The sequence below is a fragment of the Diplotaxodon limnothrissa genome, linkage group LG14, assembly GCF_057381915.1.
Source record: "Diplotaxodon limnothrissa isolate DT_005_m linkage group LG14, D_limnothrissa_male_GT1.1, whole genome shotgun sequence".
Taxonomy (NCBI): domain Eukaryota; kingdom Metazoa; phylum Chordata; class Actinopteri; order Cichliformes; family Cichlidae; genus Diplotaxodon; species Diplotaxodon limnothrissa.
The window spans coordinates 38,607,142-38,633,981 of record NC_140609.1 but is presented as its reverse complement, the minus strand read 5'-3'; the positions used below and the strand labels follow the sequence as shown (position 1 = coordinate 38,633,981).

The 26,840-nt window shown below is 41.6% G+C and overlaps 1 protein-coding gene across 11 annotated transcripts in view; it reads left to right on the top strand.

The window, feature by feature from the left end:
• Positions 1-1,323: 1,323 nt before the first annotated feature.
• The window catches only part of slc8a2b (solute carrier family 8 member 2b), a 59,767-nt gene continuing 34,250 nt past the window's right edge, over positions 1,324-26,840 (top strand). For 2 of the 11 annotated variants that reach the window (XM_085370403.1, XM_085370402.1), the window contains exons 1-7: positions 1,324-1,710; positions 11,402-11,539; positions 11,646-11,873; positions 12,385-12,780; positions 18,743-18,868; positions 19,050-19,245; positions 21,288-21,418. In XM_085370403.1, the coding sequence (XP_085226529.1) occupies positions 1,324-1,710; positions 11,402-11,539; positions 11,646-11,873; positions 12,385-12,780; positions 18,743-18,868; positions 19,050-19,245; positions 21,288-21,418 (1,602 nt within the window). The remainder of the gene's footprint in view (positions 1,711-11,401; positions 11,540-11,645; positions 11,874-12,384; positions 12,781-18,742; positions 18,869-19,049; positions 19,246-21,287; positions 21,419-26,840) is intronic. The other 9 variants (XM_085370406.1, XM_085370408.1, XM_085370409.1 and 6 more) reach the window with 9 other exon arrangements.

Here is a 26,840-nt window from a genome sequence, read left to right as displayed (position 1 = left end):
TCAAGAGGTGTGATTTTGTGACAAATTTGACATTTTCCTCAAAAGATAAGGGTCAGTGAAGTCATCATCTAAAGGGTGATGACTTCATCATCGTATAAATAAGGCAAAACTGTTTCTGGTGAAACTCTTTAAAAAGAGAAAGAAATCGATATACTGACGTATATCTATCTACAAATATTCAAAAAAGTATTTCTTGGGTGCAGAGCAAGCCAAGTGCAGGGCTGGAATTTTAATTTGATGAAATAAATTTTGGAAAGCAACTGCTATTGCTGCCACTGAGTGTGTAATGAGGAACATGTTGTAAACTTCTTAGTTAAAACATCCATCCATTCATTTTCTTAACTGATAATCCAGTTTAAGGTCGCGGGGAAATAGAGCCTACGTCAGCTGTGATGTGGAGAGTTGAGGTACACCCTGGAAAGGTTGTAAGTCTATCACAGCGCTGCTGGGCTGAAACAGTAAGATTACAGAGCCAGATATAACTGCATCATCATTATTCTCTGAGCTGCATTTTCTTGCTGGAACTAGACAGCAGTGTGGATATTGAGTGGTACCCAGTTTCCACCAATGGAGTGCCAGTTAATGAATATTGTATCTATGCTCATTAATTCCTTTGGGTGGGTGGATGCATGTATAGATCAGTGCTTAGTGGTTCCATACCTTTATAATATCAAAGACGGGTGGTGACTATGGGAGGGGCTGCAGTGAGAATTTCACTATTGCATTGAAGGTGTAGAGATCATACAGATGACGACCTCTGTGTTATTATCCTCTGAAGGGTTTCACACCTTTTCCTACAAAAGCTGTGTAAGAATCGTTTCTGAAACCTGTCGAAATGTTGGCTGGCTCTCAAGGCTCCACCACAGAACTGGCTTCACACTAACACTGACACATTTTGCTGGGAAGGGTGTAAATTTGTGTAACTTTGGTAAAACCACAGATGCAACTGTAAAAAGTTTGTGTGATTTTTAAAACCTAGCGTAGCCAGAACTCTTCTCTCCTTTCTATTCTTCCCTCAGTGTTTTCATTAAAAAGTGTCTGACAGCATAGAAGACACTTCTTTTAGTGTTTGCTTAATGTTGCATAAGCTTCAAATGCACTCTTTGTTTGGTCTTCGGTACAGCTTTTAAAGCCTTTTCTTCTCTTTATTCATGAACTAATCCTGATTTTCCTTCTCGTTCTCTCTCCCCCCTCTGCAGGTGAGCTAGTCGCAGCACCCTCGGCTGTACCCAGCATCTCCCGTTCCCGTCTTCTTCTTCCTCTGCCTATTCCCATCATCTTCTGCCTCGTCTTTCCTGCTTCTCGTGGGAATCAAACGTCGTGATGTCTCTCTCCGCCTCTCCTGCCCCCTTCCTCCTCTTCTTCCTCTTCCTCCTTCCACTGCCACCCTGCCAGCCAGAGTCCCAGCGCAGTGACCCCAGCATGAACCCTGACCCAAGAACAGCCTTGCCCTCCATATTTCCCTCCTCCTCCGTCCTGCCTTCCTTATCTAATGATAATAGTACATCACCCAGCATTGGGGATAAGTGTGATGAGGTGACCGTGTGCAAGCCGGGCATCCTGTTACCTGTCTGGTACCCCGAAAACCCTGGAGTCGGTTACCAGGTGGCCAGAGCTGTGGTCTACTTCCTGTCACTCATGTACATGTTCCTGGGAGTGTCCATCATTGCTGACCGCTTCATGGCATCCATAGAGGTCATCACATCTCAGGTAGGATGACAAAAGTCATTTAATTATTTATAAAAGCAAAAATTACATCTTACAAGCTTGAACATGACATATACCTTGAGTCAGGCAAATGCACTCAATCCACGGGTGGTATAGTTGATATAAATGGTTTTTGTTTGGATCTCAGTTTGCATGAGGGGGGATGTTTAGCTTCCAAGGCCTGTTGACCTCACCGCTGAAGCTTTCAGACGGGTCGTTTTTGCAAACTTCTCAACTTTGAGAGCTGCTAGTTTTTCATCTTTTATTTCTTCAGGTTACAGATAGACTGCAGTGAGGATAAGTTGTGGTATGCTCCAAAAACAAAACACACGGTGGTCATAAATGTCAGCATACCTGGATTTGCCTCAGCACACCATTTTGGAACCAATGATGTAGGAATTACAAACTCATAGATTGTACAAATCTAGCAGGGTGTCGACCATCTTCCAGGCCAAATTACTCTACGAGTTATTTAAACTTTTGTCAGGTGACCACCACAGAGATCTGGAAAAAGGATGTACTTGTCATGGTCCTGGGCCATGTTGGCCCAGTGTTCTTAGTTTCCTTGTATGTTTGTATTTTATTCCATGCTTCCCCTGCCCATTATGTCTAAGTTCTCCCCGTGCTCTCTCTTCCCCCTGTGTGCCCTCTATGTATTTATGAGCCCTCGTCCCCTTTCGTGTTTATTCCATGTCTCCCCTGCCTGTTACGTTGGTGTTCTACTCGTGCTCTCTCTCCTCCTGTACTTCCTGTTTCACCTCTCCCGTCAGTGTTCAGTTCACCCCGCCCTGTCTCGTTATGATTATCAGTGTCACCTGTGTTCCCCGTGTGTTCCCACTTCCCTCGTTAACCCTCTGTGTATTTCTGTCTGCGTCTCCCTCTGTTCAGTGTGACGTCGTCCCTCATGCTGCGTGGATTTCCCTGTGTCTCTCTCTCTCCGAGTGTTAGTTTACTTTTCCCAGTTTAGTTTTGTATTTCCTATGTTCTGCCTCTTCGGCAATAAAGCTGCCTTTTGAGTTCATCCCCGTGTGTGTGAGTTTTGCATTTTGGGTCCTCCTCCTGCCTGCCACACAGCCGAGCCTTGACAGTACTACCCAGAAACATGGAATCAAAACTCAAGCACACCTTTCACATCAGTGCAGTCTCATGGTCAATCAGGAAATAGTGATGAATATGATCTGTTTCTTTACAAACACAGGATTGCCCTCATTTTCTTTGTGTCGCTCAGCGCAGGTTTAAAAGTAATGCTGGCGTCGTGTGTCTTTACACGACAGGCAACCTAATAAATCAGTTTTCAGTTACCAGGTGAACATACTTTAAACAGAACCATGAAATATTCATTAATGTAGTAAGAATGCTTTAGCAGCAAGTGAAGCTGAACATCAACAACAGCTGAACCTACAATTTGTAGTTTTAAAAAAAGTGCACAAAGATATCGATCAATCCAAGTTACAAGCGGCCTTCCCTTTATTTATTTTGAGTCGTAATAACAAAGAAATTAACGAGGCTGTCCCCACAGCGGATAGCTTTGTGTATTTGATTTGGACGATTTTACACCGGATGTCCTTCCTGATGCAACCCCCAAAGGATTTGTGTCTTCTCCTGGGGAACCTCTGGTTGTTAGGCAAATGTGTGAACCACTACACTATGGAGCTGCAAGTAATCTGAAGCAAGGTGTGGGATTCAAACGGTAGTGTATCAGAAAGTTATGATCTTCCACTTCCTAATTTGGCCTTTGTTGCTCTTTTAGCCTGGAGGTACATGACTTATGTCCATGAACATGAACTATTACACCGACCACGATGCTCTACCATCAGACTGTGTGCCGGAATAATTTGGGACCATTTCATGAAACTGCAGTGAAAATTGCTGTTCATACATCTTTGATGGAAAAGTTTTTTTTGATTAACCTTCATTTTCACAGAATGTATTTACAATAGGTGTTCCAATGTGCTTTGTAAGGTTAAAAACGCCATTATTAGAGAAAACCAACAGACTATCCCCTGTGAGCAGCACTGTTTCCGAGTGCTGCTCACAGGGGCCAGTATCTGCAGATGGCTGCCCCTCCCTGAGGAAAAAAAGGAGAATAAAAAAGGAAAGAAAGAGAGAACATGAGCAACAAACAGGAAAAATGCAAACTACAGGAGAGAGGAAAGTTAAATGTAATGACATGTGGTGGTGGAAAAGTGAAAAGAGGGGAGTGAAGGAGGAGTGCTCTGTGCATGATGGGAAGTCCCCCAGCAGCCTGAGTCTATAAGGATGGTTCAGCGTCACCTGATCCAGCTCTTACTACAAGCTTTATCCAAAAGGAAAGGAAAGATAAAGCTTCCACCTGTCGAGTGTTTTCACTCAGCTATAGTGCAGACTGTTTGCTGACCGTGCACCAAACACTTCAAAATAGACCTACTTCATGTTAATGCATTAATAAAGTTGTGTTCCCGTCTTCAATGAAGCCATAAATGATTTGCTGGAACCTGTGAAGTGAATTTGTGCGCTTCATCATTCAGTCGTCTCCTTCCTGTAAAGCAGTTCCTTTAATGGCAATTTCATAGATTCCCCTCCTCTCTCCATTTCCACTGCAAACTGTAACAGTGCAAATGACCCTCAGCTGTTTTCAGAGTCAGCAGGCAGAGTTGTTATTTGTCAAAGTTGTCGTGATGTTTTTGCAGGAGTACAGCTCACAGGGTGTGTGTGTTTGTGTCCCAGGTGGCTTTTAATGGATCGGGTCTTGAGGTTATGCAGTGTATGCAGTGTTTTTTAACAAAAGATGATTGCGCCTGAGTTTTGAGGCTTCAGTGGACCCTGAGGTCCAGTTTGAAAGGAGGATGAGGAGACATGAAGGTCAGCTGGAGTGAGAAACGAGGACATTGAGACGCTGTTCCCAGTATCAAAGCTGTTTTCTGGTTTTAAAAAAAAGATGCTAACATCTACAGAGTATAAGATTTTGTCTTACACGATACTCTCCATATGATTCCTTTTCTGTTGTGGGTAGAACAGCAAAAAAACAAAGTATTAAAGTTTGAGTACAGAACATTTCTGAGTTTATTTCAGCTCCCAAGGAGTAATTTTACACATTCAGAGTAAAATGTTGCTCAGTGCTGGAGTTGTCTGACAGGACTTATAACATCAGTGTTAGCTCAACTCCTTGGAGATGCAATTACACTCCACCCACACATTTCATTTCTCCGGTTGCAGCAGCAGGAAAGAGTCGGTCTCCTCACTTCTATCATGTAAGCTGCATATAGACAGATGGCCAATGACTGCTTGTATTCTGCAGAGAGAGGCAAGTAGGGCAAGAATACCTTTATTACCAGAGGCTTAGAGGTCAATAAGAAACAGGAGTTAGCTTCTTTATTTTGAGTGTGCAGCACTTAAAGAGGGTATGTTACATGATTTTGATTAATTTACATTTTATAATGAATCAACCCAGATTTTGTTATTATAGATTGCTTACTTCATTCAGAAAGTTAAGACTTAATGTTAGTTAAAAGATTTTGTCACATTTCTGTGCCCCATACACCGCACTCTTACAGGCTTTATTATTATTTTATTTATATTTTCCAAACATCCCTGAACATGAATAGTGACCACGTGTCATTTTGAGGTTAAAGTTTTGAACTTTTGTTTTGTTTTTTGGGGGGTTTTGGCTGTGATGACTTTACCATTCTGCTAATACTATACTTTAGTTTTATCATTTAAGTTCGATTTCACATGTTCAGTTATCAGTTCCTTGTTTATTATTATTATTTCTTATATTTTGGGTTTGTTATTGATGTCAGTGTTTCTCTTCCTTCATCTGTGTGTTTATAACTTTGTTCTCGGATGTTCTTTCTGGTTCTTCTGGTTCCACCATGTTTTGCTTTGAAGCTTAATTTTCTTTCATGTCATGTGATAATTTTATTTTCTTGTCTTCCCTTGACTGGCTGATTAAGTGTTTCCAAATTCAGGGGCTGCATCCTTTGAAGGTTGCATTTGGAGGTCAGACTGACAGTCTGAGGGAAGCAGTCACTGCATTTAAATGTATATCGCTCTATAACATTGAATTTGGCTTCATACAAGTTACATGGCATTAGGGATTTTGTCCTCCATCTCTCTCCAACACCTCTCTAGCTGCCAGTTTCATGGTTGCTAGGCAACAGAGGCAGCGCTGATAGGCTACACTTCCGGTTTCTGAAGTTTTTGTGGCCTGTGAAGGTGTGCCCTATGTAGGCCACGTCCTTCGAAACATGCAGCCTCCAGATTTGGACACAGTTTCACCTGCGTCTGGTCCCCATCCTGTTTCTCATTCCCCGATCCGTTCCCGGTGTATTTATAGTCTTACCTTCTCTTTGCCTTTTGTGCATTTTCTGCGTGGCAAGCTCAGAGTTATTTCCCAGTGACCTCCTGTGTTCTGCTAGGCCTCTTGTGTCTCTGGATTTATGTTTGTTTCAATTTTTTTTTTGCATGTCTTTACTTTGTAGAGGTTGTTTATTTTGGACTTTAGTTGAGACCTGTTTTTGCATTTTAATGCAGGAGTCTGACTCCTTTTACACCTTTACACTTTTCTCTGCCACACAAGCACTAGAAACCATATCCACAAGTAACCACCACAGCATATCGCATTAAGATGTTGAAGGCATATATTAACAGTCTTTGTGCTTGCCACTGCAGAAGTGTTAAACACTTGGAAACATTTATTAAAAGTTATTCATTGAAACAACCATGGATAGCTATGCTCCTCAGCAGAGATGGGCAATAACGCGTTACAAGTAACGCATTACTGTAATCCGATTACTTTTTTCAAGTAACCAGTAAAGTAAGGGATTACTACTGCAAAAAAGGTAATTAGATTACTGTTACTTCCCCGTAAGCACGCTGTGTTACTGCGTTACTAAAACCGTGATTTTTTGACGAGTGTCTCATGACAGTGACGTAAGCGAGTGCGATGTTCGTGGCAACAGCTGTGTGCAGATCAACAATGAATAATATATCGAGTGCGGGAGAGAGTATGAGCGTGCAGCGTTTAAAGCGTGGAAGTACTGACCTTACTTTGAGTTTGATTCCATAAAAAGTGACAAAAACATTTAGTCCGCTGTTCACTGCGTGGGAAGAAAACTTCTTTTTACAGCGAAAAACCCCCTAAACTTCTGAGCAAGCACCGACAGTACGCTGCCACGGGAATGTGAAACTCCCAGATCCTTCCACTGACCGCTACAACACACCTGCACCAGGGTAAACCTCCGCCTGCCCCACTCCTTCTAAACAGGTGAAAATAGAGCAACAGGACCGCTGAGTCTTTGATTTTATTTATTTTCTGCTGTGGTTTACTCACATCTATTAGAAAGAGTGAGTGTAAACACAAACAACTATTTTATTTTATGTGCTGGAATGTGCAGAAAATAGGTTTAAATGTTCAACAAATTTCTTCCAGTCAGAGAATGTTGCATATCATTTAATGTTTGCTTGATGCATAAAGTTAAAAGATTAAAACTAACAAAACAAGTTTTAGAAAGAGACTTTTCCATTTGATTACATTTTATATGATGGATTATGCAAAAAAAGTAGAATTGGGCTAAAAGATCTATCGCTTTATTACCTATTCATGTTGTAAATCGTGTTTTTAAAAAGTAACTAAGTAACTAATTACTTTTGAAAATAAGCAAGTGCATTTATTTACTCTGGAAAATTTAAGCAGGCATCCAGCCTGAAAACAGCTGTGGAGGCAAACAACCACCATCTAGTTTAAAGTACCAGTCACACGGTCAAATGCAGTCCAGGTTAATTTGGTTCCGGTGACAGCTTAGTAAATCATTTTTAGTGGAGCCTCTTGACCGCAACTCATCTTTCCACAGGAGCTGTCCAACTCCATTCAGGTCATTCCCTGAGCCTAACAGATACATATACAGGGATCCAGAGGAATTACACTGAGATTGAATGTAATGAGAAATCTGTCAGATAAGGGGCTCTATAACGGGAAAGACAACAAAGTAATAGGCATGGTGGTAGAAGCCACAGGAAACATTAGCTCATCCATCCCCTTCATGGTCAGTGTACACGGATATCTGAGTGTGTACCCCACAATCCATCACCGTGGCAGGCACAGCACCACCTCTGCACCATCTACCGGTCAGGGCTCCGGTCAGTCTGTGTGCTGGTGTGTCTGTACACTGCAGGAGTATGTGGGAGTGCTGACCCTACATGTTCTACACCAGCGGTCCCCAACCCCCGGACCTCGGACCGGTACCGGTCCGTGAGTCGTTTGGTACCGGGCCGCGAGAGTTGAGGCTCAGCTGTGAAATGTATGGTTTTCAGGGTTTTTATCGGTTTTCAGCGTTATTTTGTTATCGTTTTTATCGTTAACTCGGTTTTCCTGGGTCTTTTCACGTGTGTTATGAATAACTTTTCAGTACCGGTACTAGTTTTATTTAGTTGTATTTATCCGCGACACCTTAAAGGCCGGTCTGTGAAAATATTGTCGGGCATAAACCGGTCCGTGGCGCAAAAAAGGTTGGGGACCGCTGTTCTACACTTCACTTCCTGTGTGAGCTCCTGTTATGAGGATTTATGAATGCAAAGGAAACAGAGTAAATGTAGTAACGACTATGTCAGCGAATAAACTGCTAATGGTGATGAATACAGCAGAAGCAGAGAGATAAATCTGTCTCTTTGTCTCTATGTAGATAAATACGACAAGAGAGCCACGACTCAGAAAAATTACATTCCCACTCACATAAACTGAATTCTGATTTAGAGGGAAATGTGTTTTGTTTTTTTCGTGGATTCTTTTTTCAACAGACACCTTTATTATCAACGTGGCTTTTCTGTTTATTTTCTTTCTTTGTGGTCATAGACTGTACGCGTGATCAAGAAAGAAATGAGGAACGGGAGTAAAAGCAAACTTGCTGGCTGCATATATAAAAATTCCCTTTCAAAGCCAGTAATAAATGTTGACTTTAGATAGGAAGCACATTTTCAACTTTCAGGTTTTTAACTGAGTTTTAAACTTTTTTTTTGTTAACTTAACCGTTTTGGGAGAAGTTAATGAAAAATAGTGTAAGTCATGTTCACGGATCCAAATGTTTAAACTGTGAAAATATTTGACTTTTAGTTTTTTATTTTATTTTTTTTAGTTCTGTTAATGTTTTCAGGCTTATGCTGCAGAAAATGGAGCTCAAGCCTCTAATGTGGTTAACATTATGAACATTTGTATTTGAATCCAAACCTTTCCCTCAATGAAAACTTGATAGTTTTGGTGCCTACAACACAACAACACGGAGTATGAAAATTACATTTGAAAGAAAATCTAATCTGAAAATAAGTGAGTGAGTAGCTGGAAGTCAAACTCTACTTGGCTGGATGACACTGCCTATCTTGTTAAATGTAAGGTATTAAAACTGCAAAACTGCTTTCCTGAGATGTAATTAAAAATGCTGTTTAGTGGAATGGGAAGGTCGTTTTTAAAACACAGGACTGGATGAGAACATGGAAGATTTGTTCTCACTGCAAATTCTCAGCAGGTAGAGATATTGAACTTCTTCTTGTTAACAAGAAGAAAAATTGTCCCCCTTCATCTAAGTTGGGATGCAAACTGAAAGGACCACTGTCGTTGTGAGGTAACGGTACTACCCAGGCTGTATCCCAATTCAGGGTCTGCAGCCTTAAAGTACGCAGCCTTAACGGTCCACAAGGGCCGCGTACTCAAAGACCGCTAAGGCCGGAAGTGCGAGGCTTGTGAAATGGGACGGTTTAGCCTCCTTCGTGCTGCCCAGGTTGCCTAGCAACCATGATACTAACAGCTGGAAACTTTTCAGCTTTGTTTGACAGAAATGAAGGAGAAAATCTTTTGTTCATTTGTTTGTTTGTTTCTACATGAGCTTTGATCATTCTCTGTAAGATTAAGCTCAGCTATTGAACGGCGTATATTTTAAAGTAAAGGCTTTAAAACCAAGTTAGTACAAACGTCACTAATGTCACATAACTTTGCCGACAGTAATATTTTAATGTTCTTCGTTATTAAACATTTGCACATAAAGAAGTGACATAATATTAAGTACTTACTTTTAAAAGTTTACTCTTCCGCCGTTTTTTTTCGGCAAAATTATCCACACCCACCGCCGCGCTATGCATTCTGGGATATGTTGGGCCACGAAGTCTACGCCGCCACATCCTTAAAATTCAGGGAAATGAAGGACGCATTTGAGGGCCGCATTTCGAGCAGCCTGCGAATTGGGACAGCCTTCGTCGCGTCGCTGTGACGTAATCGGCCTTAAAATGCGGCCTTTAAGGCTGCAGAGCCTGAATTGGGATACAGCCCCACTGCATTATCTGCAGCCCCAGCATGTGAGAACAGTGACTTTTTACTGTCCAGAGGCTCATACAGATCACCATGGAAAACGTATTAGCAAAAAAGAAAATCCTTCTTGGTTTTTCATTCTTGAAACAACAGGGAGGTGTGGACTGGCTGCTACTTAGATTCCTATTTTTCTATGCCGAGTGCTCTGTCAACCAATAACACATTTAAACAACTATTATGTTCCTTTAAGGACCTTGCCTAACATACTAACAATCTTATATATCTTGACCAGAAATACTTCAACATGCAAACTGAATTAGTAGACATTATGTCGTTATGTTCATGTGTGTCAGCCATTTCCCCATGTGTTCCCACTTCCCTCATTATCCTCCTGTGTGTATTTAATCCAAGTGTTTTCAGTCACTCCTTGCCGGATCGGCTGCGTTTTTCCCATGCCATGTCGTGCTTTCAGATTTCCATATCACTTTGCTATGTTTAGAGTTTTTCTTGTTTGTTTTCTGTTCCCCAAGATTTTTCTTGGTTCTTGTTTCTTTTCTAGTTTACCCAGTGTAGGTCATTGTTTAGTTTTATGTTGTTTTCGTCCTTTTATTTTGTACTGTTTTGTCTGCCTAAATAAACCGCTCATCATCAGTTATGTTTGAGTTTTAGTATGTCCAGACCTGGGTCCACTCTTTGCACTCCATGCAGTTTGCCTGAGCAGACTGTGACAAGGAGAGCAAGTTAAAAAAGATTTTTTCTTTCTCTCCATGACTGTTGGAAACTCATGAATGAAAGCACATGATGGCATTCCTCTGAAACAAATGGCTGTAGTTCAAAAAGTATGCATGTGTGGGCTTTGAGGCATGGCTTTTTGAAAAGCAAACAAGCGTAGCTACGTTTTGCAGGTAAAATGATGGCTGTAGGTTAAAAATTGTGGTCACAGCGGCAGATTAAATACCAAAATTTCAGACGAGATTTTCTGCATGTCTCACTCTAACCTCACTTTAGCTTCCCAGTGTACATGAACGGGGAGAGATTTGAGAGATTTCTCTGGACAGTTTTGACCAAAACTGAAAAACTGTAAGAGGTACCGTGAAAATGTGCCTAAAGGAAGAGGAGTGACAGCAGAGAAGAGAACGAGTCTCTCCATTCAGTGTCTAATTTAAAAAATCTGAATAGAAGCGAACAGTGCATGAACGAGCCGCTTCTTTTGAGGTATGAACAGCGTATCTATGACTACTTGGTGGATGAAGAAGAAGAAATAATCTGATAAGGATGTGGAGGTTTACACAGACCGTGTACTGGCATCTTCCTAACTCTCTGTTCAGCCTAGGGTGGGGCAGGTTACATCTTCATCCTTCTACGTAGTCCAGACTTTTTACATCAAGCACGCTAACACAAATTGTGTGTTTGGGCCAACAGGAGAAGGAGGTGACCATCACTATGCCTAACGGGGAAACGTCAGTGATGACGGTTCGAATCTGGAATGAAACAGTGTCCAATCTGACGCTCATGGCTCTGGGCTCCAGCGCTCCAGAGATACTGCTCTCTGTTATAGAGGTACACACACACACACACACACACACAGTAACTCTGTGTATCGTTTATTGAGATGCAGATGGTAAGTAGACTTGTCTTTCCTCTCCCTGTTACAAACTTTTTGCAGGTGTGTGGTCACGAATTCAAGGCTGGCCAGTTGGGTCCAGGAACCATCGTCGGCAGTGCTGCCTTCAACATGTTTGTGATCATCGGGATCTGCGTGTGGGTGATCCCCAACGGCCAGAGCCGGAAGATCAAACATCTGCGGGTGTTCTTCATCACCGCGTTCTGGAGCATCTTCGCCTACATCTGGCTCTACCTTATCCTGTCTATCATATCACCGGGTGTCGTGGAGGTGAGGCAGACTCAGTGTGAGAGGATGAAAGAATCAGTGAGCTCAGAGGTGCAGTGGCAACATACCAGATATTTATTCATCTTTTTGGTAAATTGGTAAGTTCTCAAATGAACCCTCTAACATGAAGACGTGAAGCGAAGTGATCAGGAAATAGTTTTGACACGGAGCAGTTTTTGTCTTTTATTTGTTTTAGAGGTTGGGGAATATGTGGAGGGAGACATGTCAATATCGTCTTCTTCCTGCTTGCTGATGGACAAACTTCTAAGCAAAGATATCTCTTATTCTTTTTTACCACACAAGTAGTGATGTTAACTTGTGAATCCAAATGTGACCACATACTGTTGTTTCCTTATGGGCCAGGTCGCCTCACAGCAAGCAGATCCCGGGTTCAGAGCTCCTCCTTCAGAGTTACTTCAGCTGTTAAGAAGATGGATAGATGAATGGATGGATGGATGACTGATCTTTAACGACTATAATAGTTCTAACTTTATAATCTCCATGTGTGTTTCAGGTGTGGGAGGCCCTGGTCACCCTGCTCTTCTTCCCTGTCTGCGTCATCCTGGCTTGGATCGCTGATCGGCGCCTGCTCTTCTACAAATACATGGGCAAGCGTTACCGAGCCGACAAGCGCCATGGCATCGTTGTCGAGACTGAAGGGGATTTGACACCCAACAAAGGCGGCATGGAGATGATCATAGATGGCAAGTTCCCAGCGCGAGGGGGCGCTGTGGTTCCTGCTGAAAACTGTGGGGGCGGCACTCAGGACGGGACCACAGGCGCCACAGCCAACAACATTGGAGCGGCAGCAGGAGCCGTGGGAACAGGAGGGGGAGCCAATCTGCCCCACTCCACCAGCGCTACAGTCAATGTGGAAAGCAGCAAGGAGCTGGATGAGAGCCGCAAGGAGGTGAGACAGAGACGGGAAGAATCTTCAGAGAGCAGCATAGGAGAGCATCTGATCACAAGCACAACATCAGAATCAAACATTAGACTGTTAGTTTGAGAGATTCAGTTACACGCCAGATGATGTGTTACATAAAACTGTGTGAAAGGTCTTCCTATAAAACAGGTGAACTTCAACCATCAGATCAGCAAACCAGAGAGTCAAAACATAAATAAAAATATTTCTGAAGACAGACAGGAAAACAACAAAAACCTATGGAGCACTTGTTACTGCACATTTTAACACTGTCACTATGCAAACAAAGTTTTTCTTTCTATTCCTCAGATGCATTTCTGGTTTGTGCAGAACATCTTAGTGCTATGTGTGGAAAATCTGTGTTCAAAGTGAGGAAATGAAGAAACAAGTGTTTCATTTTCATGTAATCTTTAGAATGTAAATCCATTTGGACTCTGGGGTCATTGCATATGTGGCTTACCATATATTCATTTCATAATTGGATTTCCCACATTTTTATGTTGATGAAAAATCTAAACTTGCACTTTCTGCTTTTTTAGGACAGAATTGTAGTTCTCCAGAAGCTGATTGTGTTCATCTGGACGTAGCGTTTTTGTGGGAGAAACGTTTCGTCACTCATCCAGGTGACTTCTTCAGTCTCAGCTGACTGCAGGTTTCCCCAAACCTATAAACAGTACATTTGCATAATGACTGAAACCAGCCCAGTGAAGCTATACCCAGGGGAATCTACACCAAGTCTGTATGGTTTACTGAAAATACATAAACAGGGTGCACCTTTAAGACCGATTGTCTGTATGATCAACTCTGTCACCTATAACATCTCCAAGTTTCTGGCTTCCATCCTGAACCCGCTGGTGGGCAGCTCTGAACACCACATCCAGAACACCCTGGATTTTGTTGAGAAGGTGAGAGATGTCATTATGGAGGCAGATGAAACCATGGTCTCGTACGACGTTACATCTTTCTTCACTTGCATCCCAGTCACAGAAGCGTTGGAGGTAGTTCGTAAGAGATTACAGGATGACACCAACCTCAGCAACAGGACCACTCTCAGCATCGACCAAGTGTATTTGAACTGTGCCTTCATTCCACCTACTTCACATACAAGGGTCAGTTCTACAGGCAGAAACATGGGTGTGCCATGGGCTCCCCAGTTTCACCCATCGTGGCCAATTTGTACATGGAAGAAGTGGAAAAGAGGGCTTTGCTGTCCTACCCTGGAACACCACCAAGCCATTGGTTCAGCTATGTGGATGACACCTGGGTGAAAATCAAATCTCAGGATGTACCACAATTCACGGATCACATTAACTCGGTGGACCAACACATCAAATTCACCAGGGAGGATATGAAAAGTGGCAGGTTAGCCTTCTTAGACTGTGAGATTTCCATCAGTAATGGGGGACATCTAAAAGCTGACGTGTACCGTAAACCTACACATACAGATCAGTATTTAAGGTTTGACTCTCATCATCCACTGGAGCACAAACTGGGTGTCATCAGGACGCTACAACACAGAGCGAACACCATCCCCACTGACACAGCGGCCAGAGAGGCAGAAGAACAGCACATCAAGAAGGCCCTGAGTAAATGTGGTTATCCCAGCTGGACTTTTGTCAAAGCTGGGAAGGCGCCTAAAGAAAGCTCCAGCCGATCCAGGAGAGAAGGACAACCGCTGCCCAAGCGAAAACCTGTAGTGATCCCATACGTGTCAGGAGTATCGGAACAGTTGAGACGCATTTTTTCTAAACACCGGGTCTCTGCGGCTTTTAAACCCCAAAACATGCTGCGCCAAAAATTGGTCCACCCCAAGGATCGGGTCCCCCGACACAAACAGAGTAACATAGTGTACGCTGTTAAGTGCAGGAGGATTGCCAGGATTTATACATCGGGGAAACCAAACAACCTCTGGTGAAGCGGATGGCACAACACAGAAGAGCCACCTCGTCAGGCCAGCACTCTGCAGTCTATTTACACCTACAGGCCAGTGGACACTCTTTCAATGATGAGGATGTAACATCCTGGACAGAAAGGAACACTGGTTTAAGCACAGAGTCAAGGAGGCCATTTATGTGAAAAGGGAAAGACCATCTCTGAATCGAGGAGGGGGCCTAAGGGTACATCTGTCACCATCTTACAATGCTGTGATTGCAGCCATTCCCCAACTCTCTGTGAATGGTACTCATGGACATTGATCAGTGGTTGTTGATCAATGGTCATGAGAATTTGCATAATTAAGATTAAGGAACTGACCTCCCAGCCCATTGTTCCTTCAGTGGGCTGGTTTCAGTCATTATGCAAATTTACTGTTTATAAGATTGAAACCTGCAGTCAGCTGAGACTGAAGAAGTCACCTGGATGAGTGACGAAACGTTTCTCCCACAAAACGCTACGTCCAGATGAACACAATCAACTTTTGGAGATTTACTTACCTGGATGATGGAGCATCCATCAAGACGACAGAATTGCAGGAAAATAATGGATTATTTCTCAGCAGGAGACAGAAAGATAGAGTGCTCAGTACATTTCAAACACCACCCATTGTAAGGTTTCTGCCACAGGCCCACGCTCCTTAGTCTAAATTATATTTTTCATACTAAAATATAATTATTAAATTTACAAATGTACTGTGTTACAAAAAAGCAGAACAGAAGATTTAATTTAAGTATTTGAATATGTGCTTCATTATTTTCTGGCTTCTGGCTCAGAACACATGTAAAAAGTTTGTTATTTTGCCTCATAAATAAAAACATAACTTTTAGTTTTTTGAACAAGTTTTTAACAGATTTCTAAAGTACTTGTGTTTTCTTGTTTTTATGAAATCTCGTCTGATAAATTTGTTAAGCGCCTCAAATGCAGATAAATGTGTCTCCAGTTTAAATTTCCTCGAGTGAAGCATGCATGCTTTGTTCTGCACTTTATAATCTCATTTTGTTAACAATCGCTGCTTTGCACCTGTCTGGAATGCAGATGACAATAAGCCCATTTACATCTGCTGTGAAAAGATTAACGGCTCTTACTTTTGAGGAGTAGAACGAACTTTTTTCTTATCTGAACTGAAAATCTATCAACAGTACAAATCATAAAACCCCCTGAGGAGACCTTGTAATACTTGGCTCTATAAATATAATTTACTTGATTTAGAACTGAGGGTGGAAAATGAGAAAAGCAGAGAAATGAGACTCTTGGGAAGAAACTTTATTAAAATAAAAGCTAGACAGACAGTAAGAACTGAGAGACAAACAGGTCCTCATCCACATCATTTTTCTGGTCCAATTACACCAGGCTTTAAAATATCATTCTGATATTTTAAGCTAAAATATGCTCCAAAGTGGACTTTTTTAAAGTTGCCTTTCACAGGTATTTTCACAGTTTACCTTGGACTTGGGTGACAAGTTTGAAGACGCTGCCCATACTTACATAATTGGAGTTTTAGAAATGTAATTACATTTTGCTTTTTTACTCCTAATTTGGCTGTATGTGCGGTTCATGCTCAGATATCACAAGCTGTACTGAAATGTACAGTACTGTATTTAGTACCAGAGAAAAAGTAGCCTTAAAGTTGAGGGTTAAACGTTATTCTGCTGATAATATTGCGCTAAATGGCCTTTTAGGTAGGTTCGCACCCTGAAAGCCAGCTGAAAGTGTCGAGTGCACTCCACCCCTGCAGTTTTGCTATTTGAGTTCGCTGTGTGGGCAGAAACTTGATGTAAATGTGTGCAGAGGCAGAACGCAGCCTCAGGCTGTGGGCTTCACTTCCTCTCACTGAGGTGACCCCTTCAGGACCACTCACTCCTTTATTGATACTGAGCTATCACTTACTGTGAAACCTGGCTCCATGCATATGCAGCACATACAGGTTACACTGAAAAGGGTTATTTCTTTTTTTGCTAACAGTCGCTCTTAGAGGGAAGATAGACCAAAGCAGACCACATATGGCCCGAGTCCCTGGATCCAGCAGGACTATTTTAATCCACATTACAAAGAATCCTTCACAAAAGTTCTGGATTCAGATCCAAAGAAATTCTAAAAGTTAATCACGCCACACCGAGTCTTGCAAATACATCCATAACTGAAAAATAACACATTAACAAGGAAACACGCTGTTCACTCTTGTTTGTCTACAAGGTTTTTTGTTATCTGTTTTTTGTGACTCAGTTTCATTACTTCCTTCCAGGTTCTCTCGCTGGTGTTGTGCACAGCATTTTGTTCTCTTTTTTATTTATAAAACAAATAAAGTTCCTCTTTGCATCTCTTTGAGATTCCTGATAGGCATTTGGATCCTCTCTCTACACCCGGTAGCACAGGCCAAAGGTGCTTATCAAAATCTGCAAGACTGACTTAGTCTTGTTTGTCTAATAAACTGCTGTTGGACAGACAGACTTATTTCCCATACTCAGCATCAATGTTTTTGTCTCTTTCAGTCCTTGTAAACAAGACAAGACAAAGAACAGCCCATCAGGGGAGTCAGACCTGCACATTTTTACATATTTTAAGAGCAGGTTCACAGCTCCTGTTAAAATGCCAGAAACAACCTGTGTTTCATGTTGTGTAGAGAAAATGAAAGAAATGGTTTAAGTATTACCATATTTGTGTTTGCTTAATGGTCTATTTGTAAATCTGCAGAGTACCTGGTACAGACTGAGAGTGGGTTATGTTATATCTTTTTCAAAGTGACATGCAAAAATATATCCTAACACCAGATCAGCTTCACCTATTCTAATACAGTATGTGGTTATATTGTGAAGGCGATTAGTAGGAAGCAGGATAATAACTGCTGATTAAAACTGTAAATCATATTGTATCTGGTGGAAGTGAAACATCACCTGACTGGATATCGTTATGGAGAAAAGGCGTTATGTTAGTTTTGTTTAGTTTAGATTTTTTTTGCTGACCATTTCAAGTAGCACAAATGTGGGATGTTTTCTGCACCAACTCATGTGATCAAATGTAATTAGACATCAGGCCTCTTTGTGTGACTGTCTTTGGACAGCAAAGGGGTAATTTATTCCTTTAACTGATGACATTTTCTCTTTTAATGCTTGAAAGTTGTTGGAGGTTATTATTTCAAAATGTCATCCTTTTGATAGCTCGAGCTTTTAGAGAAAAGATGCAGTGATTCTGTTATTATGAAACTGAAAAAGTATATAAGATATTTCTGTGTTAGCCTTTTTTGTATTTTATATCTCTAAGACTTGATGCAATCTTGTAAAAAACTAAATGTACCTGTACTGTATCCAAAGGGGGGGGGGGGGGGGGGGGGGGGGGGAGAGAGTAAAGAGCAGCCAGACACTGCTAACAAACTGCACTTGATTAGTTGATCTTCAACAAGTGTGATGAGCTCTGTGAAAGCAGAAGTTTTGACAGTTTGCTGGTCTGGAGCATTAGTTGTGTGTTAACACAATTCCTCAGTCTTCCCAGGAATTCTAAAAAAGACAGAACAGCTTAAGTTTGCAAAATTATGTCTGAGCAAAGCCCAAAATTTCTGGAACGATGTCCTTCAAACAGACGAGACCAATGTTTGGTCACGATGCACAGCAGTTCATACCAGTTGCATACCAACTATTACACGGGGTGGAGGAGTGATGATTTGGGCAGCCACAGGACCCGGAGTCGACCAGAAACTCCTCTGCATAGCAAAGTACTCTGGAGTCACAACCATCTGTCACAGCAGCAAACCTGCAACAGAATGGCTGAAAAAGAAAAGTATCAAAGTGTTGCATTGATCCAATCAAAGTCCTAAAAAAGCTGTGCATATATCTGAGACGTGTAATTTAAAAAAAAAGCCTGAAAACATATAAAATATTTAGTCTTGGAGGCAGTGAGAAATTCTTTTCTTTTACGTGAGTGGAAACGTGTCTGCAGAAACTGTACGTGATGAGAATGTCTCGCTCTTCTGTCGTGTCGATTCCATCTTAAGCATATTTGTGTCCTCTCATCTTTCCTCCAGGTGATTCGTATCTTGAAGGAGTTGAAGCAGAAATATCCTGATAAAGAGCTGGACCAGCTGGTGGAGCTGGCCAACTACTACGCCTTGCTGCACCAGCAGAAGAGCCGAGCTTTTTACCGCATTCAGGTAACACACACACACACACACACACACACACACACACTGTCTCTCTCTCTTAGGCCCTGAGGTAAACACACAAGGTTGTCCAGAACTGTGGGAACGCATAAAGTAGTTCAAGGGCTTCTAAAAATGATTCTGTACTCTTTGTTTCCTTTAACCCCTCATCCTCCTCTTCCTCTCCCTGAAGGCGACTCGTATGATGATCGGAGCTGGAAACGTCCTGAAGAAGCATGCAGCGGACCACGCGCGGCGCACAGCCGTAGCTGACGAGGAGGCCCCAGAAGACGACGACATGGCTGTGTGCAGCCGCATCTCATTTGAGAGTCCTCACAGTCAGTGCATGGAGAACTGCGGCGTCCTGATGCTGGCTGTGGCGTGTCAAGGTAGCGAAATGAATTACGCATAAGCTTATAATGAGTCCACATAAATAAGACAAGAGGCTGAGAGCTGCTGTGGTAATAAAGCATAAAATCTTTCTGTTCTACAAATCAGTGCAACATTTGATCTAAACTTTTTCTGTCTTTGATCCGACCTGTGGTCAGTTTCCTCCACTGAACCTAAAGGAAGACATTTAATTACTTGTAAAAGTACTTATGGAAGAAGCACTTTAAAGAGAGCCTGCAGTAACCCGTGCTTAAACAGAATTTCTTTTTTTAACACAGCAGTTTGAAAAAATTTCACGTAGCTTGTTTTGAGGAATCCCAAGAAAAGGTTTTTGGGGGTTTTTGGAGTAATTGTCAATGACCAGCTACCACATTTTGACCCATCCATGTGGTCACAGTACGAAAGCAATTTTTTCACACAGCTTTATTAAGTATGTCAGAGTTTCTGATATATATGCCTGATTCTAAGGCACCTAGATGGGAGGCACTGATTGATGGACAGCTATACATAATACAGCTGAATAGGATTCCCCCCTCCCACACACACACACACACACACACACACACACACACACACACACACATATTCTGGTGTCAAAAATCCAGATGCATACATTTCAGCCTGTAGATTCATGACTATTTCCTTCAAATTCTTAAATTCGTTTGTTCATGTTTCCATCCATCCATCCATTTTCATCCGCTTTGTCCGGGGCCAGGTCGCGGGGGCAGCAGCCTAAGCAAAGAGGCCCAGACCTCCCTCTCCCCAGCCACCTCCTCCAGCTTATCCGGGGGAACACCAAGGCGTTCCCAGGCAAGCCGAGAGATATAATCTCTCCAGCGTGTCCTGGGTCTGCCCCGGGGCCTCCTCCCGGTGGGACATGCCTGGAACACCTCACCCAGGAGGCGCCCAGGGGGCATCCTTGTCAGATGCCCGAACCACCTCAGCTGGCTCCTTTCGATGTGGAGCAGCAGCTGCTCTACTCTGAGCCCCTCCCGGATGGCCAAACTTCTCACCCTATCTCTAAGGGAGAGGCCAGCCACCCTTCGGAGGGAGCTCATTTCTGCCGCTTGTATCCGCGATCTCGTTCTTTCGGTCACTACCCACAGCTCGTGGCCATAGGTGAGGGTAGGGACGTAGATCGACCGGTAAATTGAGAGCTTCGCTTTTACACTCAGCTCCCTCTTCACCACGACGGACCGGTGCAGCGTCCGCATTACTGCAGCTGCAGCCCCAATCCGTCTGTCGATCTCCGGCTCCCTTCTCCCATCACTCGCGAACAAGACCCCGAGATACTTGAACTCCTCCACTTGGGGCAGGAACTCATCCCCGACCCGGAGTGGGCACTCCACCCTTTTCCGGCTGAGAACCATGGCCTCAGATTTGGAGGTGCTGATCCTCATTCCCGCTGCTTCACACTCGGCTGCGAACCGCTCCAGTGCGAGCTGGAGCTTGTTGCACTTTTAATTTATCTGCATTTCAATTCCCAGATCTGCTAATATTAAAAAGAACAAAATGTTCCTTCTATCTTTATCGTTTCTTTTCTTGTTGCGAGCTTGTTCATGTTTCCTTTTTAAAAATCTCACTCATTAGACCTTTGTGCACCTTATGTACAAAGGTCTGGTTTCCACCTCCAGTTTTAGTCATGAATAGATTTAGACACTCCAAGACAATCACTAGCATGTAAAAGGAAGTCTAAATTCATCCAAATTTAAAATAGAGTCCCTCTTTAGATATGTTGAATAAATGTATTTCAGTTAAATTCAGTTCAGTTTTATTCATATGTATTTATTTATTTATATCGCTCCAAATCTCAACAACAGTTGGCTCAAAGCGCTTTGGCTTCAGTTCTGAAATCATAAGGAAAACAAAATCTGCTGGTGAAAAACACGAGCAACATAAATGCAAAAGTAACTGAGAGTCAGCTTATCTTCCTATATAGGTTTTGTAAGAGTGTGAACATCACAGTACAGATAGATACAGCTCACAGAAATAATATTGTGTAATATATCCAGTGTAACTGTGTTTTATTTCTGTTGTTTAGGTGGTCTGGGAGAGAATACTTTCTATGTGGACTACAGAACAGAAGATGGTTCAGCCAACGCTGGATCAGATTACAAATACACCGAAGGAACGCTGGTGTTCAAGCCTGGAGAGACTTGCAAAGAGATCAAGGTGAGTTCAGGGAAGACTGCGAAGAGAAGATAACCTGCCATTTAAAAAACATCCTTTTATTAAAAACAAAGAAACACAAGGTTAACCGTATACAAAAAATCACAGGAACACAACAACAGTGACTCAGGTGGGGCTTATACTTTGTTGGGGACATGGACAGCTGCTGACAGTACGGATGAGTAGCTGTTCCTTTTATATAAGCTCAGGCCAGTTTACACAATCACAAAATACTACAGGGAGTCTTGTCCTCACCATCTGATGTTAAAAGTTACATCACTCAGACCCCAGCTGACCCTGGCATGGATCTTATGGATGCAGAAACTGTAGCAGGCCTTTCAGCGGTTATCAGTGTTGCTCGCAGCATTAGTGTCGCTGGGTTTGAAGTCAGGCTGAGCATTTCCATGTGGAGTTTGCATGTTCTCCCTGTACAGGTTTTGGTATGTTAATGTTGGCCATTTGGATCCAAGACGCTCAAGAGTTTTGCTTTCTTAGAGGCAGAAATACAAGTACAGGGAAACAAGACACGGCTGAAGCTTGAACGTGGAAGCAGTCTTATAAATCTTAAACTCTGAAAGGGACAAAGCAAAAACTTCATAATAAAACAGGAAGTAAAAAGAGCGAGTGAACACAGACAGAGGGAGGCTCAGACACTGATGCACAGAAGAAACAGTGAAAAGTGTTAGAAGCACAAAGGAGGAACAAAAAGAGAAGTGAGGACACAGCAGTGACCACGACACAGACACAGTTTAAGAGTACTCTCTTCCTTCATCGTGGCAGATGGAAGATGAGTTTGACAATAAGGGAACTTCAGTGTTAAAGATTTATTGAAGGTTTTTTTGGAGACAAGTTGAATCTTTAATGATCCCTGTGGGAAACTGTATAGCTGATTATATGAATTATGAAATATACCTGTCAGTTCATCCCAAAAGCTTTGAGCTCCAAGTTGGTGAAGAGATTTCTAATTCAGCTGATTTTCTAATTAGGACCTACACACGGTAAGTCACCAGCTTTGGTGCAGGAGGAGCTCTGGACTGAGAGTTTTACTTTATAAAAATGCACAAACACTCTGCGGGCTTCCTCCACAGTGACTGTGAAATCTGGGAAGATTTCCAAGGAGATCAAAGTGAGGAGAAAGAGGTGGGAGAGGGATGAGGAGATACATAATGAGAGTCCCGGGAGGAGAGACAGACAAAGGCTCTGGAAAAACAGAAGCCCGGGTTCGCGGCTGGGAGGGAAAAATACTGTTTTGTTTTTTTTTTGTTTGTTTTTTTTGTTTTTTTTAAATGACATCAGAAACAGCAGTATGCGACATTACGTGATGGCAGAGCTTCAGTTCATCCTTTGTCTTTTTTTTTTTTTTTTTTTTTTTTTTTAATAAATAGGACAGGGGGAATGAATGAGAGAAAGAGGGGGAGAGAAAGAAAGAAAACCAAAGGGGAGAAGAGACGGTGAGAAGGGGGGGGAAGAGAGAGAAAAAAAAAAAGAACTCCTGGGTCACCTGTATGGAGAAAAAAAAACAAACAAACAAAAAAAACAAACAGAGGAGACAGCAAACAACAAAGAGCAACATAATAATAGAGAAAACAAAGCACCATCACAATAAACTAGCTAGCCATAGATATCAATATTTACTAAATAATAAACGATATTGTGCAGCACGCAAGATAGACAGCGCACAGTGTGCTTTGAGGCAGCAGCCAAGAAAGCTTTAGTCCGCGTCTGTGAATACCCATGTGTGCATACCTGTGTGGATCAGCATGCTTGCATTCCAAAGGTTTCTCCATGTAATGATCTGCTAGGGGGTGTGGAAAAATACTGTTGCTTCCAGTCAGACTACTACTGCTCATTCTGCTGCTTCTACATGTGGGTTATGTTTGTTCCCACTAACATGAATGTAAAGCAGAAAGTCACGGGTTTGCTGAGAATCTATGAGCAGCTGAAATTATAAACATAAAATTAAAGTATTAGAAAAAAGAGAGATGATATTGAAACCTGTGGCAATTCTGTAATCCCAAAGATGGCAGTTATCACTCACCTCTCACGTAAACCAGTCGTGTTGGTTCACTGCTAAGTTATCTATTAACTAAGACTAGCAAGTTTGTTTAACAAGCTGCTTCTGGACATTTTAAAGCTCCGTCACAACGACACAGATGCCTTTTAATTAGTGCTAATCTAAATAAAATACTTTGACTCTCAGAACCCGATACAGAGACTTCTCTGATTGACTCTTTCTCACTGCACGGCATATTATTTGTTAGCACATTTCACCGATGCACAAAGAGCACAAACACGATGGAGACGTCCAATTCAGCCCCTCAAATTAGTGGAAGTGAAGCCAAGCAGGCAGTAATGAGCTGATACTGCCTGTGTCGGTCTGAGCACTCATGTTCCCCTAACCTAAAGCTTTAAAAAATCCAGATGTTTGAGTTATGTGTAAAAAAACGTCACACTTAAGTGAGGAGGAACTGTGGGATTTTGGTGCTTCTACGCTGGATCACCATTTTCAGCCCAACCTTTAAAACTTCTGAAGAAAAGTCGACAAGCAGATGTCAGACACAGTTTCTGTATCTTGGTAACCACTGAAATTAAAATGTCAGTCAGTCTCTTCCTGTTCATTTAATCAAGGGCTCAAAATAACTTACAGAGCTTGCTGCTTCTTGCTTTTACTCACATTTAGAGATGAAACCCTTTTTCAAGCTTGGTTTTTGTGTTTTTCTAACTCATTACTTTTTCATTAAAGATCTGCGTTTTATTTTAAGATTCCAGTACCTTTGTGATTAAGTGAACGTGTTTGTACTGCCTCCTTCTCAACCTTCAAAAACTGCCTGCTGCTTCCAATAATTCAGCACTATTACTGTAAAAAACTGTTTTTAGTTTAGTTTTCGATGATCAGTGAAGTGAAGTGCTTCAGAGTTCCCCATCTTTTACTACAAATATCAAAACCTTTGAATTTGGGATCAAATAACACAATAAAGATGTTTTTCTTAATGTGAAACCAAGAATATTATCTCTAAAGTGCTGCATGCTGTCTGCATTAAAAGGAGACATGGTAAGCCGGCTAATCCGTGCTTGGATTCAAAATGTGATGGGAGATCAGAAGGAAGTGGGGATGAGTGGAGGGGTGGTACAATAGCCTAAAGAGCCACATTAAATAAGAAGAAGTGTGGACATCTGAAAAACTGGCAGCATAAATTGGCCCCTCCACCACGAGTGAGCGGATGGCCAGATGTGGAGTAACTATATTACAAAGGTCGGTGTCATCCTTTTCACCAGCACCGATTTCATCGAACGCCGTTCCAGTTAGAAACGAGCAGCAGGGAAACCAATTAAACTTGAATACTTCAGCTCTCTGCCAGAGCTCCACTTTCTCTGTCGCATTAGTTCCACTGTGTGACGGTCACCGCAGCCTTCACAGGCTCTGACTATACGAGAGAGATCAATCTGACAGAGCCAATAACAGGTCTCATTGTCAGCACTCTTTGTTGTAATGAAGAGTCATAATTGTTGTGTCAAAAAAAAAGGAGACAATTAGCAGTTCTGAAAACGTGTCTCCTCTTCTCAGCACAGTTTATTCCAGTCAAATAAATGCAGCTGATCATTACTTTGTCTGATTACTTAAGGCACAAAATTTCATTTGATCAATTTTTAATCTGCATTATTTGCAGACCAGGCGCTATGCTTGTGGCCTCACACAGAGCCACGCACAAAGTTTCCTTCTTCAGCATAATGAAGATTAAATTAACTGTCACTTCATGTTTGCTGATTGAATGAAGGTCTGTGCTGTATCTGAAGTAGGCAAATCAGCCCCATTAGTAACAGAGATGAGACATTCAATTATAAAACACAGCTTTGTATTAGAAACGACACAGGAGAGTTACTGTTGTCTGAATCCAATAAACACTCTGGGTAGTCTTTCATTGGTGACTGAGTTGTAGTTTAATGATAATGATCGTCATCATTTCTTTGCACTTTTGTTGGTAATAAATACGATTTTCAAGAACTTTGGTTTTCTGGTGTTTAGCAGTTAGCACAGGAAACACTCAAGACAAGAGACAGCAATGCCTGTGCTATAAGCGATGGTTATTCTAGGAAACTAAATCTAAACCAAAACTAAAACATCAAATAATATTGTAAGAGTGCTGAGAGCTATAGAGCAGAGTTTAACTCCACCCCAGACCATTCACCCGCTCTCCATCCTCGTTTCCTGTCTGCTCTGCTGTTCTGTAATGAAAATAATAAAAGCCCAAATAAATCTTTAAAAAAATATATTGTTTGTTCTCTAAACTAACTAAAATCAGATAAAAATGTGTTAGTTTTAGTCTTTGACAGACTGATTACATTGTTATCAGAGCCAGCCTGATGAGGTTTTGCTACTTTTATCATTTTAGAGTTAAACAACCAAAAAACTTAACATGAACTCACAAAGGAAACTCACTGAAACTGAAATAGATTGAAAATACAAAACCAAGATTTAAAAAATAAAAAAAAATTTGACTGTAACAATACAAATACACATTGATATGATTTCTCATATTTTGTTGTCTTGTTCAGCCGATGGGCCTAAATATGGTCGGAGGGGGTCCTTTCTTTGTGCGCATGCGCCAACCAGCATGCAGCCTGCTGTAACCCATAATTTCCTTTGGGATTAATAAGGTATTCTGATTCTGACATTCATTTAATGAATCAGTGTGTAAAACTCCCTGAAGCTGATGTCTTCAGATATTTAATTTTGTCCAAACTGTCTAAAAACAACATGAAAGGATTATTTAAGTTGAAGACTAGTTTAACAAATGCCTTAAAAACAATGTTTTTGTAAGTCCACGCTCTACAGATTTACAGTTTATTATGTAATTTGTCAGCACATAAAAAGTGTACTGGTTGTACTCTTGGCACTATGAGGGAACAGTATAAAAACAACTGTCACAACAAAGAGAAATCCATTTAAAATCAGACTAATTGAATTCTTATTACTTTAATGCAATTCAGTTTTATTTATATAGCATCAAAAAAAACCACAATAGTTGCCTGATGGTGCTTTATATTGTGAAGTAAAGACCCTACAATAATATAAAGAAAACAGAGAAGACCCCAACATGGTTCTTGGGTCTCTGACATCATGTTTCAAACCTCAGGTAAAGAATTTGATTTGTATGTTTTTGATTCTTGTCTTAAATTTAGACTTTTAAGTAAATTTCAACCATTTCTTTCTATTAATGAGCTTAAAAACATAATTCTGCAGTTTGTTATATTTTGGACTGAGCAAAACTAATAGCATGATCATATTTCAACTATTCTTAAATAGTTGAATTTGCTGATGTATGACGGTGATGTATAGGATCAATTATAAAAACATTATTTCTCATACAAGTACTTGCAGGGGTTTAATCCACGTTACCGATCAGATCCATGCTTCTCTCTCAGG